Source organism: Heterocephalus glaber, unplaced genomic scaffold, assembly GCF_053883595.1.
Source record: "Heterocephalus glaber isolate CG9 unplaced genomic scaffold, H.glaber_assembly_v1.0 deba00001569, whole genome shotgun sequence".
Taxonomy (NCBI): Eukaryota; Metazoa; Chordata; class Mammalia; order Rodentia; family Bathyergidae; genus Heterocephalus; species Heterocephalus glaber.
Window position 1 is genome coordinate 9688099 of NW_028258354.1, and position 16554 is coordinate 9704652.

Below are 16554 nucleotides of genomic sequence, written 5' to 3' on the forward strand. Positions count from 1 at the left end.
CTTTTCTTTCTAGAGAAACATTAGTTTTTAGCACCAGTTTATGTCAGAAAGAATTTAGACAAGTTTTTTTCCTTTAGCAAATAAAAAACCTTTAAAGAACTTAGGAATCGATAGAGCATTCAAATAAAACCTTTAAATAAATCTTTCAAATAAAATCTCCAGCCTCTTCAAAAAGAGCTAGATAGGGCCAGAGATGTAGCTCAGTGGTGCCGAGCCTGCCTGGCAAGCACAAGGTCCTAAGTTTGATCCCCAGTATAGAAAAAAAAAAAAAAAAAAAAAAAAAGCGCTAGATATTAAATAAATAAATAACATTTATTTTAACTGTTGTATTTCAGTTAACATTTTATACTCTTGTTAACATTTTACATATTGTTTCTGTTCAACCAATTTCAGAACTTCATGAAAAAGTTGAGTGGTTGACTGGGTAATAGGGTAACATAATGGAAGTCTCTTTTTCAAGGCTGGCATGTGAATTAAGTACCTGCAAATGATAAAAAGAAACAAAATAGCTTTAAAAACAGGAATTTTCACATTGGTCATGTCAGTACATTCATACCCACAGGCACAGGGTTGTGAGTGAGTCTGAGCCCCAAGACTCAGTCAGCATTTCCAACCCCAAACTCCCCGGTTTGTGACCTAGAAAATCTCTGATATGTGTGCCTTTCAGCTCTCACTGGAACACTTTAGCAAAAGAAGTGAGCTTCATTAATAATGTATCAGTCATCAAAGCACTAAGGAAGTCAGGACAGTCTTCACCACAGCATGCACCCAGGCTCCTGCTTTCTGGTTTCTCAGGAGCTGCACAGTGGGGAATTGAACGTGCCATGCCATGGTGACCACTAGGGCCAAGGCATGGGGAAAGGAAAGGCTTATCTCCAGGACCTCAGTATAGGAAGGGCTGGGGAAGAGACGAAAGTGATGTAGTCAGTCATCCCTTGAATGGCTTAAAAGAATGGTTCTAAACCCCGGGTACACATTTAGAATCACGGGTAGAGTTGTTGTTTTGTTTTGAATGTAACTACCCCTAGAGGAAGAGAGGAAGAGTAGGGGGAAGGAGGGTGTAAAAGAAGGTTATGGAGGGTGCAAATGATGAAAATATGTTATATGGGGCCGGGGATGTAGCTCAGCAACACAGCACCTGCCTGGCAAGTGCAAGGCCCTGAGTTTGAGTTCTGGTACCAAAAAAAATGTTATATGTATATATGAAAATACATTGAAACCCAATTTTTTGTAAAATTAATAGGCATTAATATATATATTTAAGAAAATGTCACTACCCAGGCCCCACCCCAGATAAACTGAAACAGAATTTCTACATGAGAAACCAGATCTGGGTGTCAGGAGTGTTAATAGTTACTCAGGTGATTCCAGTGCAAAATGAATTGAAAAATCAGTAGTTTACAACAAGGACCACATACCTAAATGCACACAAAGAATGTAAATTAGAGAGAAAAAGCAAAAGAAAGAAGGAGATGGCGGCGCTCTAACAGCACATGATCTATTGCCATGAGCACCAGCTCACTGCTGCCATCTAGGAGTGACACCGTCTTCCCAGTCATCCTGATCTTTATATTTTCATGTTTTAAAATTGTGTTGTGTCATACATGCTACAGCATGGGTGGACCTTGCACACATTATTTTAGGTCTTTTAAAAAGCCAAACAAAAAGGCCACAGGTTGGATGACTCCAGGTAGATGAGATGGTCAGAACAGGCGAATCTACCAAGACAGAAAGCGGATCAGGGTTTGCCAGAGGTTGGAGGGAAGAACGAATAAGCTGTGACTGCTTAGTGGGCACTGAGTTTCTTTGGGGATGAGGAAAATATCCTGCAGTTCAGTAGTAATGGTTACAAAACATTATGAAGTATATTAAAAGTTACAGAATTGTACACTGTAAAATGGTGAATTTCTTGCTGTGTGGATTTTTTCTTAATAAAAAGAAAGAAGTGAGGCAGAAGGGAGGTGGTGGGAACTGGGTTATTTGAACCAACTCAGAGCCAAACAAATGCCTTTTATGGTAGCCAGAATGGACCCTATTGTGTAATAACACAGACAGAAAAAACAGTCTACAAACAGGGCTGAATTTTTGTAAGCCAATCTAAGGCCATAATATACACCTCCACATCCTTTTATGTCTGCATCCAAACTAGCAACAAAGCTATGCTGGCCGCACCCTTTTCATCTTAAGGCAGACACAACCTGTGTTTTTTCTGTAATAGGTGTTAATGCAGGCTGTACAGCTAAGTGCGCTTGGCTTTGCCAGCCTATAAATGGAAGTGAACCCCTGAGGTGCAAGAGAACAAGCTGGCTGATGAAGCCAGTGCTGGCTACTGCTTTTTTCTTACTGTTCTTTAACGAGAGTAAGAGAAAGGTAAATGGAGCCGCAAACCCCCTAATAACAATGCTCACTAATCATTCCTCCTTTATCTACTGATTTTTCCCACTGACTCAGTGGAATTCACAGTCTGTATATTTATAGTCTCCTCCAGTGGGGTTTGTTATTCTTAATTATTCATAGCTGGTTAAATTCATTACTACTCCTTGAGATACTGGCTGTAAGACAGACAATGAGAAATAGTTCTTCAAAGAGAGTTTGATAGTTCAGTGGCCTGAGACTATACTTCAAATGGCAATGGTTCTTAGAATTCCCCCCAAATCCTACCTTACTTCTGATCAAAGTGAACATTATTAAAAACAAATAGACAGAAAAAAAAAAAGAAAAAAAATAGAATTTCCCATTATCACCTAATCTTCTAAATATTGAGGAAAGTTGCAGATTTGCATGAAAATCAGAAATGAGTAGTCATATTGCAGATAAGATGCAGACTTTTTACTGACCTGAATTCTTCGCTGTAGTCATTCCTGATATACTCAGCTAGAGTCTTGCTGTACTGCAGGCAGCTCTTGAGGATGTAAAACTGCTGGTACAACAGAACTGCTTGGCAGGGACTTAGCAGTTGAAAGGAAGCTGAGAGCCCCTTCACCACTTGTTTCACAATACTGGCCACAAACGTCATCTAGACAAGGAAAATGCAGTTGCATGTAAGCTGCATGCCACCCTCAAGAACCCCTATTTCAGCCACAGCCTCACCACCTTACACCAATGCCATGGTGCTATTTCTCATTGAAATGGTCCTCAGAGACAGCAGACCTTATGCCCTGGGGCTCAAAGTTTTAACTCTGTTTAGTACCTAATAACCAAGAAAGATAATCAGAGCTGACTGACGTGGAGGTACCTGCCATGACCTGACAGTTTCTTTGCTTGCAAAGGTCTCTCAGAGGGTTTCTGCCCATGCTGTTTAGAACTGAGTTACTATGGAAGGTTCCAACAGTGTTCATGATCTTCCCTTCATCCTGACACACACGGTCACAGAATGACCGCATACTCAATTCAGTTCCTTGGGGAACCAACTTCTAGTGGTTTATAAAGGAACTTTCCTATTTTTTAGAATCGCAAGGACCCCCAATTTTCACCCATCAGCTCATGACAGCACTTACAAACACAATATAGAACAACTTGCACATACAAACTCCCATTGCTGTGGGTGAAAACTATGACACTCCTCAAAGTGGGCCTGAGATTGGCTGGAGTCTGTGCAGTATTTAAAGAGCCAAGATCATGGGCTTCATCTCTGTAATAACACAGTTGGCTATCCTACTAACATGTGCACCCTGTAGCTCCACCAGCTTTTCATAAATATATGTCACAGGGATCTGAAAAGAGAATCTAAATTCCACAGAACAGACAGAACATCACTCTGGACAAACAACTCAAAGCAAGGAACTATGGATGGTCTACAAGAGCATGTTCATATATAGAAAGAGAACACATTACCACATGTCAAGTCTTCCGTTTGCATAAAAATTTAGTTTGGATTACTTCCTTTTGAGAGATTTTCAATTAAAAATATGAATGCATGAACGAATGAAGGAAAATAAATTTGGAGGTAAGAAGAGAGTAAAGGATAAGGCTTTATTAGAATTAATTAAAACAGATAATTTACTGAGCATTCATTATGTGCCTAGCACAACATACATATCTCCTACCCTCATGGCACTTCCAGGGTATTGAGAAAGACATTGTGTCAGTCACAATGGGCTAGTTATGCTATCTATGGTAACAACCTCTGAAACAAATACTTTGTATAAAACAACAAAGGTTTATTACTTTTTCACCTTGTATGCCCCTCAGGGGTTGCTGGGGCCACTGCTCATTGTAGGACCATGGGCTGGTAGAGCAGTCACCATGCTGGAAGGGAAAGAGAATGCAGAGGAGCATCCACTGGCTCTTACAGCTTCTGCCCAGAAGTAACAATCCTGCTTGGGCTCACATTTCATTGGTCAAATAAAAAAAGAGAGATCCACCTAATTTCATTTAGAGAAGTACCATTCTACCATGTTCCTGGGAAGAGAAAGAGCCAGAAAACATGTACCCACTAGTGGCTACCATGGAGCAGATCATGTAATACAAATATAAACTGTAACCATGACAAGTCCTGTGAAGGAAAGAAGAGGACATCCTGCTATGCACGATGTGCCCCTGTGATGGGGGAATCTGACCTAGCGAGAGGACTCAGTAAATCATCCTCTGCCTCCCTATGCCAAGAAGGGGAACTGGGGACTAAGGATAAGTCAGTGTTAACCAAGAGGGAAAGGAGGGAAGAGCAGTCCAGAGAGACTGTTAAGGTAGGAATGTTTCTCCCAAAGTTCACGTGTTAGAAGCTTAATCCCCAGTGCAACAGAATTAGGAGGTGATGCCTAACAAGAGGCTGTGCCTGCCTGAATGGATTAATCCAAGTCCAAATGGATCCCCACTGGAGTGGGTTCAGTACTGCAAGAATTATTATAAAAGTGAGTTTGCCCCCAACCCTGCTTATGCTGTCTTAACTGTCACCAGATGCAGCCCCTTAATCTTGGAATTCCCAGCCTCCTAAACCATAAGCTAAATAGGTATGTCTATAAAAATTACTCAGTCTCTGGTACTTTGTTATAATAGCACAGAACAGACTATTGGCAAAGATTATATGATGGAGGGACCTTTGGTGAGAAGCCCCACATGGCTAGGCAAGCGAGGGACCAGAGGAGGCTGCAGGGTCTTCACACACAGGGTTTTGAAGGCCATATTAAGGAGATGAGTCTTTGTTCAAGGAGAAAAGCTGTTGTGAGATTTAAAGCAAGGAATAACAATAAGATTTTTTTTAATAGCTTCCTCTGGCTAAAACCTGATGGGAAAACAGAGACAGAACTTTTGGTTTTTGGTTTTGGTTTGGTTTTTTCCTGTACCAGGGATCAAACTCAGGATCTTGTGCTTGTAAGGCAGGCACGGTGCCAATGAGCTACATCCTGGCCAAGACAGAACTTTTGGATGCCAGTGAGGTGTCAAGGAGAGAGATGGCATAGTATGGGCCAAGAAGTTCCTGCCCAGCCAAAGGCACAGATGATCCCAAGTGTTATGTTCTCACCCAGCATTTAAGGTAAATATTAATCTTGTTACTTAATTATAAAGCCAATAACAATATTTTGGGTTTTTTCATAAAATAAAGACCATATTTAGAATATCATTTCAATTGCTTCTCAGCCTTTTGGCTAAGATCAAGTGTAGAATATCATTTTAATACCTTAAACATTCAGATTGCAAATGTAAAAACATTTTATTTTAATTAAGTAATAAAATTATCAAACATATCTTGCTTCTGTTTTATAAACTTCACTACATCATAGAGAAAATTTGTTAATTGAACACAACAGCCTCTGGTTAATTAGGTTTGAGCAGTGATTTTATATCGCTTCTAGGTACTTACAATGGGAGGACAACTTTGTAGAAAGCACATCATCCAGCTAATAGCAAATGTTGTCGACCCCAATCCAAGATTTCCCTAAAAACACAAGGCAACAGACAGGTTGTACTTATGAAGTTTAAATTGCATGGTAAAAACATATTCATTCTCATACATTTTTAACCTGAGTAATTAAATATTTAAGATCAATATTTATTAAATAAGGTACACAGAGCACTTAAGAGAAAAGATTATATTTAAATCAACCATCTTTTGGAGACTATCTCTAGTACAAATATTTTTGGCATACTGTTAATCATAATATATGTAATCACATAAGACAAATAATAAAAAATATGTACCTGCTGAAAGACAAGAAGTATCTCATATAAAAGTGCTGTAGCTTTATCTGTATATTCCAGGATAAGCTTCTGTAACTAGAATTTCGAAGAATAATCAATACAATATCATAGGCTGAGCCAGAAAGTAATATTTCTCTTGGTGCCCTTTAGAAACTTACAAAAAGAAATTTTTATTAACTTTGTCTATGTACTCAATAAATACACATTAGACACTGTGGTGGGTGTTGAGGATACAATGGAGAACGACACAGACATGATCATTGCCCTCACTGAATATAAAATTTGGTTGAGAAACAGGTATCAGTCTAACAATCAAATAAATAAATGCACAATTGTAAACTGAATCCAAGGCTATGGAAGAAAAGTACAGAAAGTTAAGAGAGCTCTAAAGAGGACTAGTCTCTTGTTAGGCTTCAGGAAAGCTTACTTCTGGCCTATGTCATCCCTCACCTACACTACTACACTAATTCTTTTTTTTTTAATGAATAACTGTTGGAAGCATTTTATTTTATTTTATTTTATTTTGTGATACTGGGGATTGAACTTGGGACCTTGGCAGTTGTGAGGCAGGTGGCAGCACCACTGATTTAAATCCCCGGCCCCACTACACTAATTCTTTTTTTTTCTTCTGTATATCCTTTTATTGGTACATTTTAGGTATACAATATAATGACATTCATCATTGGAAATTTGCACCTTTACATAATCTCTCTTGGTTCTTCTTTATCCCCTTTCCCCTGCCCTCCCTTCAACCCCTCCATCCCTCCCTATTTACAAAGACTTCCTTTCCATTTTTTTATTCTCATATTAACTCCATTCCCTTCTTTCCTTTCCCCTACCCTTTCCATTCCCCTTCCCCTTTGACCCTTTTCTTCCTATTTCACATCTATTATACCTTTTAGTCCTTATTTACACTTTCAGTTTCAAACACTAGAGAAACTATTCGGTATTTATACATGTGTGTCCTGTTTATTTCACTTAAGAGTATCGCCTCAATGTGCATCCATTTAGCTATAAATGTCTCTAATTTCTCTTTTTTATGGTTGAGTAGTACTCCATTTTATTTTTTTTTAAATGCATTTTCTTTATCCAGTCTCCAGCTGATGGGCATTTGGGCTGTTTCCAAGTTTTAGCTATTACAAATTGTGCTGCTATGAACATGAGAGCACATATATCACTGTGGTATGATTCTTTTAATTCTTTGGTAAAGATACCCAGCAGGGGAATAGCTGGGTCAAATGGGACTTCCACTCCTAGTTCTTTGAGGTATCTCCATACTGATTTCCACAGTGCTTGTACCAGTCTACACTCCCACCAGCAGTGGAGCAGGGTTCCTCCTTCGCGACAGCCCCACCAGCATTTGTTATTGGTTGATTTCATGATAGCAGCCATTCTTTCTGGAGTAAAGTGGAATCTCAGCATTGTTTTCATTTGCATCTCTTGAATGACCAGTGATGGTGAACATTTTTTCATGTATTTATTTGCTATTTCTACTTCTTTATCTGAGAAATGTCTGTTCACTTCAGATGCCCATTTTCGGATTGGGTCTTGAAATTTGGGAAGTTTGATCTTTTTAAGTTCTTTATAGATTCGAGATAGTAGACCTTTGTCTGAGGAACAGCAGGTGAAGATTTTTTCCCACATTGTGTTGTCTCTTCAGCCTGCTGGTGGTTTCTCTTGCTGTGCAGAAGCTTTTTAATAAGAAGAGATCCCACTTGTTGTTTGTGCTAGTTCATGGGTAACTGAGGTTTTGTTCATAAAATCTTTTCCTACACCAATGTCTTCAAGAGTTCTACCTAACCTCTGTTCCAGCCGGTTCGGTGTTTCTGTTTTAATATTTAGATCTTTCATCCATTTTGATTTTAGTTTAGTGCATGGTGAGAGATATAGGTCTAGTTTTAATCTTTGGCAAGTTGAAACACAATTTGTGCAGCATCCTTTATTAAAGAGGCTATCTTTCCTCCAGTGAGGGTGTTTGGCTCCTTTATCGAAGATGTGATGGCTGAGTGTGTCTGGCGTTGTTTCTGCATCTTCTAATCTGTTCCACTGGTCCTCAGGTCTGTTTCTTTGCCGGTACCATGCTGTTTTTTATCACAGTAGCTTTGTAGTATAGTTTCAAGTTGGGGCTTGTGATACCCCCTGCCATGTCTCTGTTACCTAGAATTGCCTTTGCTATTCTGGATCACTTCTTGTTCCAAATGAATTTTTGGATTGTTTTCTCAAGATCTGTGAAGTATGCTGCTGGGTTCTCAATTGGAATTGCACTGACTCTATATAGCAGTTTTGGAAGTATGGCCATTTTCACTATGTTGATCCTTCCTACCCAGAAGCAAGGGATGTCTTTCCATTTTCTGATATCATCTTCAATCTCTCTTTTCAGAGTACTATAATTTTCAGAGAAGAGGTCTTTGACTTCTTTTGTTAGGTTGGTTCATATGTATTTCAGTTTTTTGGATGCTATTGTGAAAGGAATTGTTTGCCCTATTTCTGTTTTAGTGAGTCTGTTGTTCATGTAAAGGGCAGCTATTGATTTTTGTGTGTTGACCCTGTATCCAGCTACTCTACTGAATTTGGTTATTAAGTCTAGGAGACTTTTGGTGCCATTCTTGGGGTCTTCTGTATAGAGTATCATGTCATCTGCAAATAATGACAATTTGACTTCTTCATTTCCTATGTTTATTCCTTTTATTTCTTTCTGTTGTCTAATTGCCGTGGCCAATCTTTCCAAAATTATATTGAACAAGAGTGGTGATAGTGGACATCCTTGTCTTGTTCCTAATTTTAGTGTGAAGGATTTCAGTTTTTGACCATTTAGCATGATATTGGCTGTTGGTTTTTCATAGACGGCTTTTATCAGATTGAGGTAGAGACCATCTATTCAAATTTTTTGTAGGGTTTTTATCATATATGCATGTTGGATTTTGTCAAATGCTTTTTGTGCATCTACTGAAATAATCATATGGTTTTGGTCCTTGGCTCTATTGATATAGTGTATTACATTGATTGATTTGCATATGTTGAACCATCCCTGCATCCCTGGGATGAATCCCACTTAGTCGGGGTGTATGATCTTCTGCATTCTATTTGGCAGTATCTTATTCAGGATTTTTGCATCTATGTTCATTAGTGAGATTGGCCTATAGTTCTCTTTTTTGGTTGGGTCTTTCTCTGCTTTGGGGATCAAGGTGATGCTTGCTTCCAGGAATGAATTTGGGAGTACTGCTTTCCTTACAATTTCATTGAAGAGTTTAAAGAGTAGTGGCAGTAGTTTCTCTCTAAATGTCTTGTAGAATTCAGCAGTGAAGCCATTAGAACCCGGGCTTTTCTTAGTTGGTAAGTTTTTAATTATGTTTTCAATTTCATTGATTGATATTGGGTTGTTTAGAATTTTTACATCTTCTTCATTCAACTTTGGTAATTCATATGTGTCTAGAAATCTGTCCATTTCTTCTGTGTTTTCCATCTTACTGGCATATAGGTTCTCGAAGTAGGTATTGATTATCCTCTGGATTTCTGCTGGGTCCATGTAATTTCACCCTTTTCATTCCTAATTGCATGGATTTGGGCCTTTCCTTTCCTTTTTCTGATAAGGTTGGCTAAGGGTTTGTCAATTTTGTTTATTCTTTCAAAGAAGCAACTCTTGGCTTCATTGATTTTTTTTGTATCGTTCTTAGTCTCCATTGCAACAATTTCTGCCCTGATCTTTATAATTTCCTCCTTTCCATGGGCTTTGTGTTTGTCCTGCTCTTCTTTTTCTAGAAGCTTGAGGTTCAGCATCAGGTTGTTTAATTGGGCTCATTCTGTTTTCCTAATAAGAGTATTCACTGCTATGAATTTCCCTCATAAGGCTGCCTTCATTGTGTCCCATAGATTCTGATATGTTGTATTGTCATTGTCATTTAATTGAAGGAACTGTCTGATTTCTTCTTTAATTTCCTCTGTGACCCAATGGTTATTCAGAAGTGTGTTGTTCAATTTCCATGTGTTTATGAAACTTTTGCAGTTTCTTTTGCTATTGATCTCCAATTTCATCACACTATGGTCTGATAATATACAGGGGATAACTTCAATTCCTTTGCACTTACTTAAACATGTTCTATGAGCAAGTATGTGGTCTATTTTGGAGAACAACCCATGTGCAGCTGAAAAGAATGTGTATTCTGATTTTGTGGGGTGGAAGACTCTGTAAACATCTGTTAAGTTCATTTGTTCAAGAGTTTGATTGAGTTTTAGTATTTCATTGCTTGTTTTTTGTCTACTTGATCTATCTGTGTCAATGGGGTATTGAGATCCCCCGCTACTATTGTATTAGTGCTTACATGACTTTTCATGTATGTTAGTATTTGTTTTATGTAGTTGGGTGCACTAGTGTTTGGTGCATATATATTTATGATTGTCATCTCTTCCTCTTAGATTGTCCCCTTTACAAGGATGTAGTGTCCTTCTTTGTCTCTCTTAATCAGTGTGGGTTTGGAATCCACTTGATCTGCAAAGAGGATAGCTACTCCTGCTTTTTTCTGGGTTCCTGTCACATGGAGTATTGTTTTCCACCCTTTAACTTTCAGTCTATGAGTTTCTTTTTGAATGAAGTGTGTTTCTTGTATGCAGCATATTGTAGGATTTTGCTTCTTGACCCATTCTGCCAGTCTATTTCTTTTGGTTGGTTAGTTGAGACCATTAACATTGATGGTTATAACTGATACATATTGACTTATCATTGTCATGACTTTTTCTTTTTGTTGGATTCTCCTCGTTTGCTTTTAATTTCTTGTCATGCCCTGTGGATTCATTCTGCTGGACTTCCTGGGGTTGTGAGCCTCATTGTCTTTTCCTAGGATTTTGTCTAAAATTTTTTTGAGTGCTGGTTTAGTATTCATGAAGTTCCTAAGGTGCTCTTTGTCATGAAAGCATCTTATTTCTCCATCAATTTTGAAAGATAGTTTTGCAGGGTACATCAATCTGGGTTGGAGGCTGTTTTCCTTTAGGGCTTGAAATACATCACTCCAAGCTCTTCTTACCTTGAGGATTTGCATGGAGAAGTCTGCTGTGATTCTGATGAGCTTTCCTTTGTATATGATTTGTTTCTTTTCTCTAACTGCTTGTAGAATTTTGTTCTTCTGTTGGGTTTCTGGAATCTTAACTATTATATGCCTATGTGTAGATGTTTTTTGATCAAGGCTAGTTGGAGTCCTATATGCCTTGCTTATCTGTATGTCAAGTTCTTTTCCTCTGCTTGGGAAATTTTCTGCCATTACTTCTGTGAACAGTTTTTTAATGTCATCTGCACTCTCTTATTTCTTCATTGACTCTGATCAGTCTTATGTTATTCTTCTTTGCACCATCTAGCAGCTGCTAACTGAATGATTTTACCCTAAAATTATGTAGCATTGCTCCCAACATTTCCTGTTTCTTCATTGACTCCAATCAGTTTTATGTTATTCTTCTCTGCATCATCTAGCAGCTCCTGGATTGATTTCTAGTGGTCCCTTACAATTTTAAAGCAATTTTTCTTTTCCTGGTCACTAATTGCAATCATCTTATCTTCTATATCTGAAATTCTGTCTTCACATTCAGTCATTCTGCTGTGTAGACTTTCAGTGGAGTTTTTAATCTCCTGGAAATCAGTTTACATCTGTTTTATGGATTCCATTTGTTTCCTATGTTGGGATTCCATCATGTTACTCAGCTCCTCTATTTTTTTATCTGTGTCCTCTCTAGATTTATTAATCATGTCTTGCACTATGGGTACAGTCTCTGCTGTTATGTGAAAAATTATTTCTGATTTCATTTTTTCCAGACCCTCTTTCATTGCTAGTTCAGGGAGTCCAGGTGGTTAAGTATTAGAGTGTTCCATCTTGTTTCCCTTTGGGGTTGGTGTAGGTGATCTGGAAGTCTAGTTCTGAAGCTTGTTTACATGTCTTCTCATTTCAACAGGGTGGGGTGTGTTTTTCCTGCTGGTGCCTGTGTGGCTCACCTCTTCTGCACTGGGAGCTGTGGCACACCTACCCGGAAGCCTCCTCTGCACTGGGTGCTGTGGCACGCCTACCCACGAGCCTCCTCTGCTCTGGGAGCTGTGGCACACCTACCCAGAAGCCTCGTCTGTGCTGGGAGCTGTGCCACGCTGACCCAGATGCCTCCTCTGTGCTGGGAGCTGTGGCACAATGACCCAGAAGCCTCCTCTGTGCTAGGAACTGTGGCATGCCTACCTGGAAACCTCCTCTGCACTGGGAGCTATGGCATGCTGACCTGGAAGCCTCCTCTGCACTGGGAGCTGTGGCACTTTGTCTGGGAAGCCTCCTGTGCACTGGGAGCTGTGGCACGCCTACCTGGGAACCTCCTCTGCCCTGGGAGCTTTGGCACTCTGACCCAGAAGCCTCCTCTGCACTGGGAGCTGTGGCATGTTGGCCCGCGCTACACTAATTCTTAATGACTCTGCCTATTTGAGTCTTATTTCTAGCCCACTCTTTAATACTCTTCCAAATGAAAGTATATTGCAGACACTCCATATGTAGTTTGTAATGATACATCCATGGGCATATCTGACTAATATCTGTCCCTCTCTCAGTTTGTAAACTGGTAAAAGCAGAGATTGAGTCTGTTTTGCTTACTGTTTGGACTCTGCCTAGCACACTGTTTGCTCATAATAGATGCTAATAAATATTAACTAAGTGAGTAAATGAATTTTCTAAAACATAATTCCAATTGTATGTTTAAGAATATCTGATCATGTCCCATCCATGAAAAACATTCTGTGTTGACTTGACTCAAAATAAACTAATAATAAACTGGTTTATTCTCACAATACACATGCTTTCTAGGCAACTTGATATTTCTAATCCTTTAATTCAACCTTAGAAAAAACTCTGACTGAGAGTTTGTACAATCATATAGGTAGAGAGACAGTAAATTAAAGCCCACAAGTTAATCCTAAAATTTCTAATCAGGTGCTTTTTTGTCCTTTATAATTACATGTATATTAATATTGTATATAAAGATAATAAACAGGTTTATATGATTTATAAAGAACACCAATTACTTTTATTAGTACATATACCTTAAAACAAGATAGAGATATTAATATTGACAGAATAGCTAACTAAATTTTTAGGTCAATAACAAAATACCTTAGTCTTTGATTGGAGTACATTTCCATATTCTAAATTATCACAGTGTACATTAAAAGAACCCACTGTTGGTGCCTTGTAGTATTGTTATGTTGGCCTGCTGAGCTGTGCTACCTCAGATCTATAAAGGAACCAGTCTGCAGTATACATACCTGCCTCTATCTGATAGAGATTGCAATTGAAACAAAAGTAATTATTTCTTCATTTAGTTGAATGTGGTTTTTGATCATTTGCTGAATTTAGGATAATAAATTTCTGAAAGTTGAAAAAAAGAGAAGCCACTGTCCATGTATGTTATATTCTGTCTACCTCCCAAATGTCCATCTTACCTCAGCATCAAAAGACATTTCAAGTAAAGTTGAATCAGCCACCAAATGGATATCAAACACAGGACAACATTTTGGAATCTGAGGTTTGCTAATTAAAATTACCAAGAGATTAAATAGTGTTCCCCTGAAAGAATAAATAAAAGGCAATTAGCAAGTAAAGTTTGGAAAAGAAAAACAATAAAACTAAGCCTGCAGATGCTTCTTGACTGAACTTTTGGACATTCATGTGAATGTCTAGAAAATAATTTTTTTTTCTTTTGAAATAAGAAGCCTAAACTAGGCATGGTGACACATGACTGTAATCCTAGGTACTAGGGAGGCTGAGGCAGGAGGATTACAAATTTGAGCCCAGCCTGAGCAACTTGGTGAGACTGTCTCAAAATAAAAAATTTAAAAAGCTATAGATATAGCTTTATGCAAGGCCTTGGTTTCAATTCCTAGTACTGCAGAGAGAAAAAAAAGAAAAAAATGTTAAATAAAAACATAATTTCTTATTATAGCTTGAACTGTTTAACAAATCTAGATGTAAGAAGGATTTTGGTTATTTCAATTATAGCAATATTTTCCAAAGAACTTTTACTAATTCCAGGCATTGTTATGATCAAAATAGATTCTGTGGTCAAAGGAAGTAGGGGAAATTCTTGGTTCAATTAAGTTTATTGGATATCTTAACTATAGGATTTGTCAGAGATTTTAATATGCTAATATGCACTGTGTATCTCTGGGACAAATAAATACTATATGTAGCATTTTTTAATTAACAAATAAAAATTGTATATATTCATGATATACAAAATGATATTTTGAACTAGATATACATTCTGAAATGGTTGAATTGAGTTAGCTCATGCATTAGCTCACATACTTATCTTTTCTCTTCTGGTGAGAACACTAAATCTACTACCAATTTCCAAGTGTACAGTAATTGTTATTAACTATAGTTCCCATGTCTCACAATAAATCACTTGAACTTAAGGCTTCCTGGCTAATTGAAATATTGTATACTTTGATCACATCTTCTAATCCCAGCTCCTGGAAACTGCCATTCCACTCTGTTTCAGAGTTCTACTTTTTTAGATTCTACATACAGGTGATATCATGGGGCATTTATTTTTCTGTACCTGTCTTATTTCACTTAGTATAGTGTCTTCTAGCACTCATCCATGCTATCATAAATGGCAGGATTTCCTTCTTATTTTTGAGGTTCAACAATATATATCTATATATAGATATATCTCACATTTTCTTTATCCATTCATCCATTGATGGACACTTAGGTAGATTCCATATCTTGGCTATTGTGACTATGCAAAGCATTCTTAAAATACTTATTTGAGCCCAAGTTTTCTGACCTCAAAACTGTTTGGTTTTTTTTTTGGTACCAGGGATCGAACTTGGGTCCTTGCGCTTGTGAGGCAGGCGGTGGCACCACTGAGCTAAATCTCCGGCCCACAAAACTGTTTTTTAACTGAGCATGCTAGGGGTTTACTGTTCCACTGAGTACCACTGGCTATTAATAAAGCTGATATTAAATCTGAGGTCTTTTGCTTTCAAATGTGGTATACTGCTCATTAACCTACATGAACAACTCACTTAAATGTTGCTACGTGTTTGAATAATTATGTTACCCAATTATTTGAAAATAAAGACAAAAAAATACAATTCAAAATATGCTTCCTGAGGAGCTAGGTTGGTATTATCACCTTCAGATGTTAAGAACAAACTCATGTACAGTTGAGAAGCTGAAAGGAGACCACTAGAAAATCAGCTGTCTGAGTACAACGGTGTGTCCCTATTATCCCAGCTTCTGGGGAGGCTGAAGCAGAAGGATTACTTGAGCCCAGAAATGAGTTCAAGAACAGCCTGGGCAGCACAGTGAGAAAAAGGAAGGAAAGAAAGAAGGGAGGGAGGGTGAGACAGAGAGAGAGACAGAGAGACAGAGAGACAGAGAGAGGGAGAGAGAAAGACATAGGAGGGGAGAGGAGGGGAGGGGAGGACAGGGAAGGGATCAATTGCCTAACTGAAGACAATATCAGATTGGCTTTGAGGCATAGGAGTAAGAGAATTAAGGATAAGACTACACTAAAATTCTCTGGAACCATACGCATTCTTTTCACAATGGAATAAAGGAGACTAAAAACAATTCTGGTTTACTAATACTTGAGACTTCCTAGTCGAGGCCAGCCTGGGCTACTAGTGAGTTCAAGGCCAGCCTGAACTGCATAGCAAAACCCTGTCTCAAAAATATATATATAATTCTCCAATTCAAAAATAAGTCTATTCTGTCTGGAGAAAAAAAAATCATGTCAATATATTTCTCAGAAAAGGATAGATCCAATAGGATATTTACTAAAGTTTTCTGCAAGCTATTTAAAATGGCCAATCTTATTTTTATAAGATCATTCCAAAATAAACAGAACACTCCTTTTGGAAGCTTTTCCTGATATTAAGTTTAAATTGACATTCCATTCACTATTATATTTAATTATAGTCCTTTATTTTAAGTAATGGTTTCTTTTCAAAGCTAAGGGAAGGAACTCCCAAATACTGGGTCACTTACTGTGATAATACATTAATTCAACCCTAACAATACTGAACTATGAAAGAATACGGCATATTTCAAGTGGGATACAGGAAAGTTGATTGAATTAATAAAATCTCCATTTATGAAAATAATATGTAGGTAAATGCTAAAATGAATAACTGCCTTTTATTTGCTCAAATGGAATTTAATTTGAAATCCATCCCTTCTGCCAACTCAGTTAATTTAAAATCCATGAGGTCAATAATTTTAATTGAAATGGTAATTTCATCCTGAAAGTAGAGACTTACAGGAATGACATCATAGACTTAAAAATAGTCCCAACAATTTAATACTTTCACTGTTCAGATAGTTTTTATTTTTAATATTAATTTTTAATGTACTATGATATGTTTTAAAATACAGACACTGAAGGGGAAAC

The 16554-nt window shown here is 37.8% G+C and overlaps 1 protein-coding gene across 1 annotated transcript in view; it reads right to left on the minus strand.

The window, feature by feature from the left end:
• Positions 1–299: 299 nt before the first annotated feature.
• The window catches only part of CUNH12orf56 (chromosome unknown C12orf56 homolog), a 65980-nt gene continuing 49725 nt past the window's right edge, over positions 300–16554 (minus strand). Inside the window, exons 9-13 of the mRNA XM_004861393.3 lie at positions 13592–13715; positions 6139–6213; positions 5801–5875; positions 2838–3016; positions 300–481 (exon numbers count right to left, since the gene is read on the minus strand). Of these exons, the coding sequence (XP_004861450.1) occupies positions 355–481; positions 2838–3016; positions 5801–5875; positions 6139–6213; positions 13592–13715 (580 nt within the window). The 3' untranslated portion in view covers positions 300–354. The remainder of the gene's footprint in view (positions 482–2837; positions 3017–5800; positions 5876–6138; positions 6214–13591; positions 13716–16554) is intronic.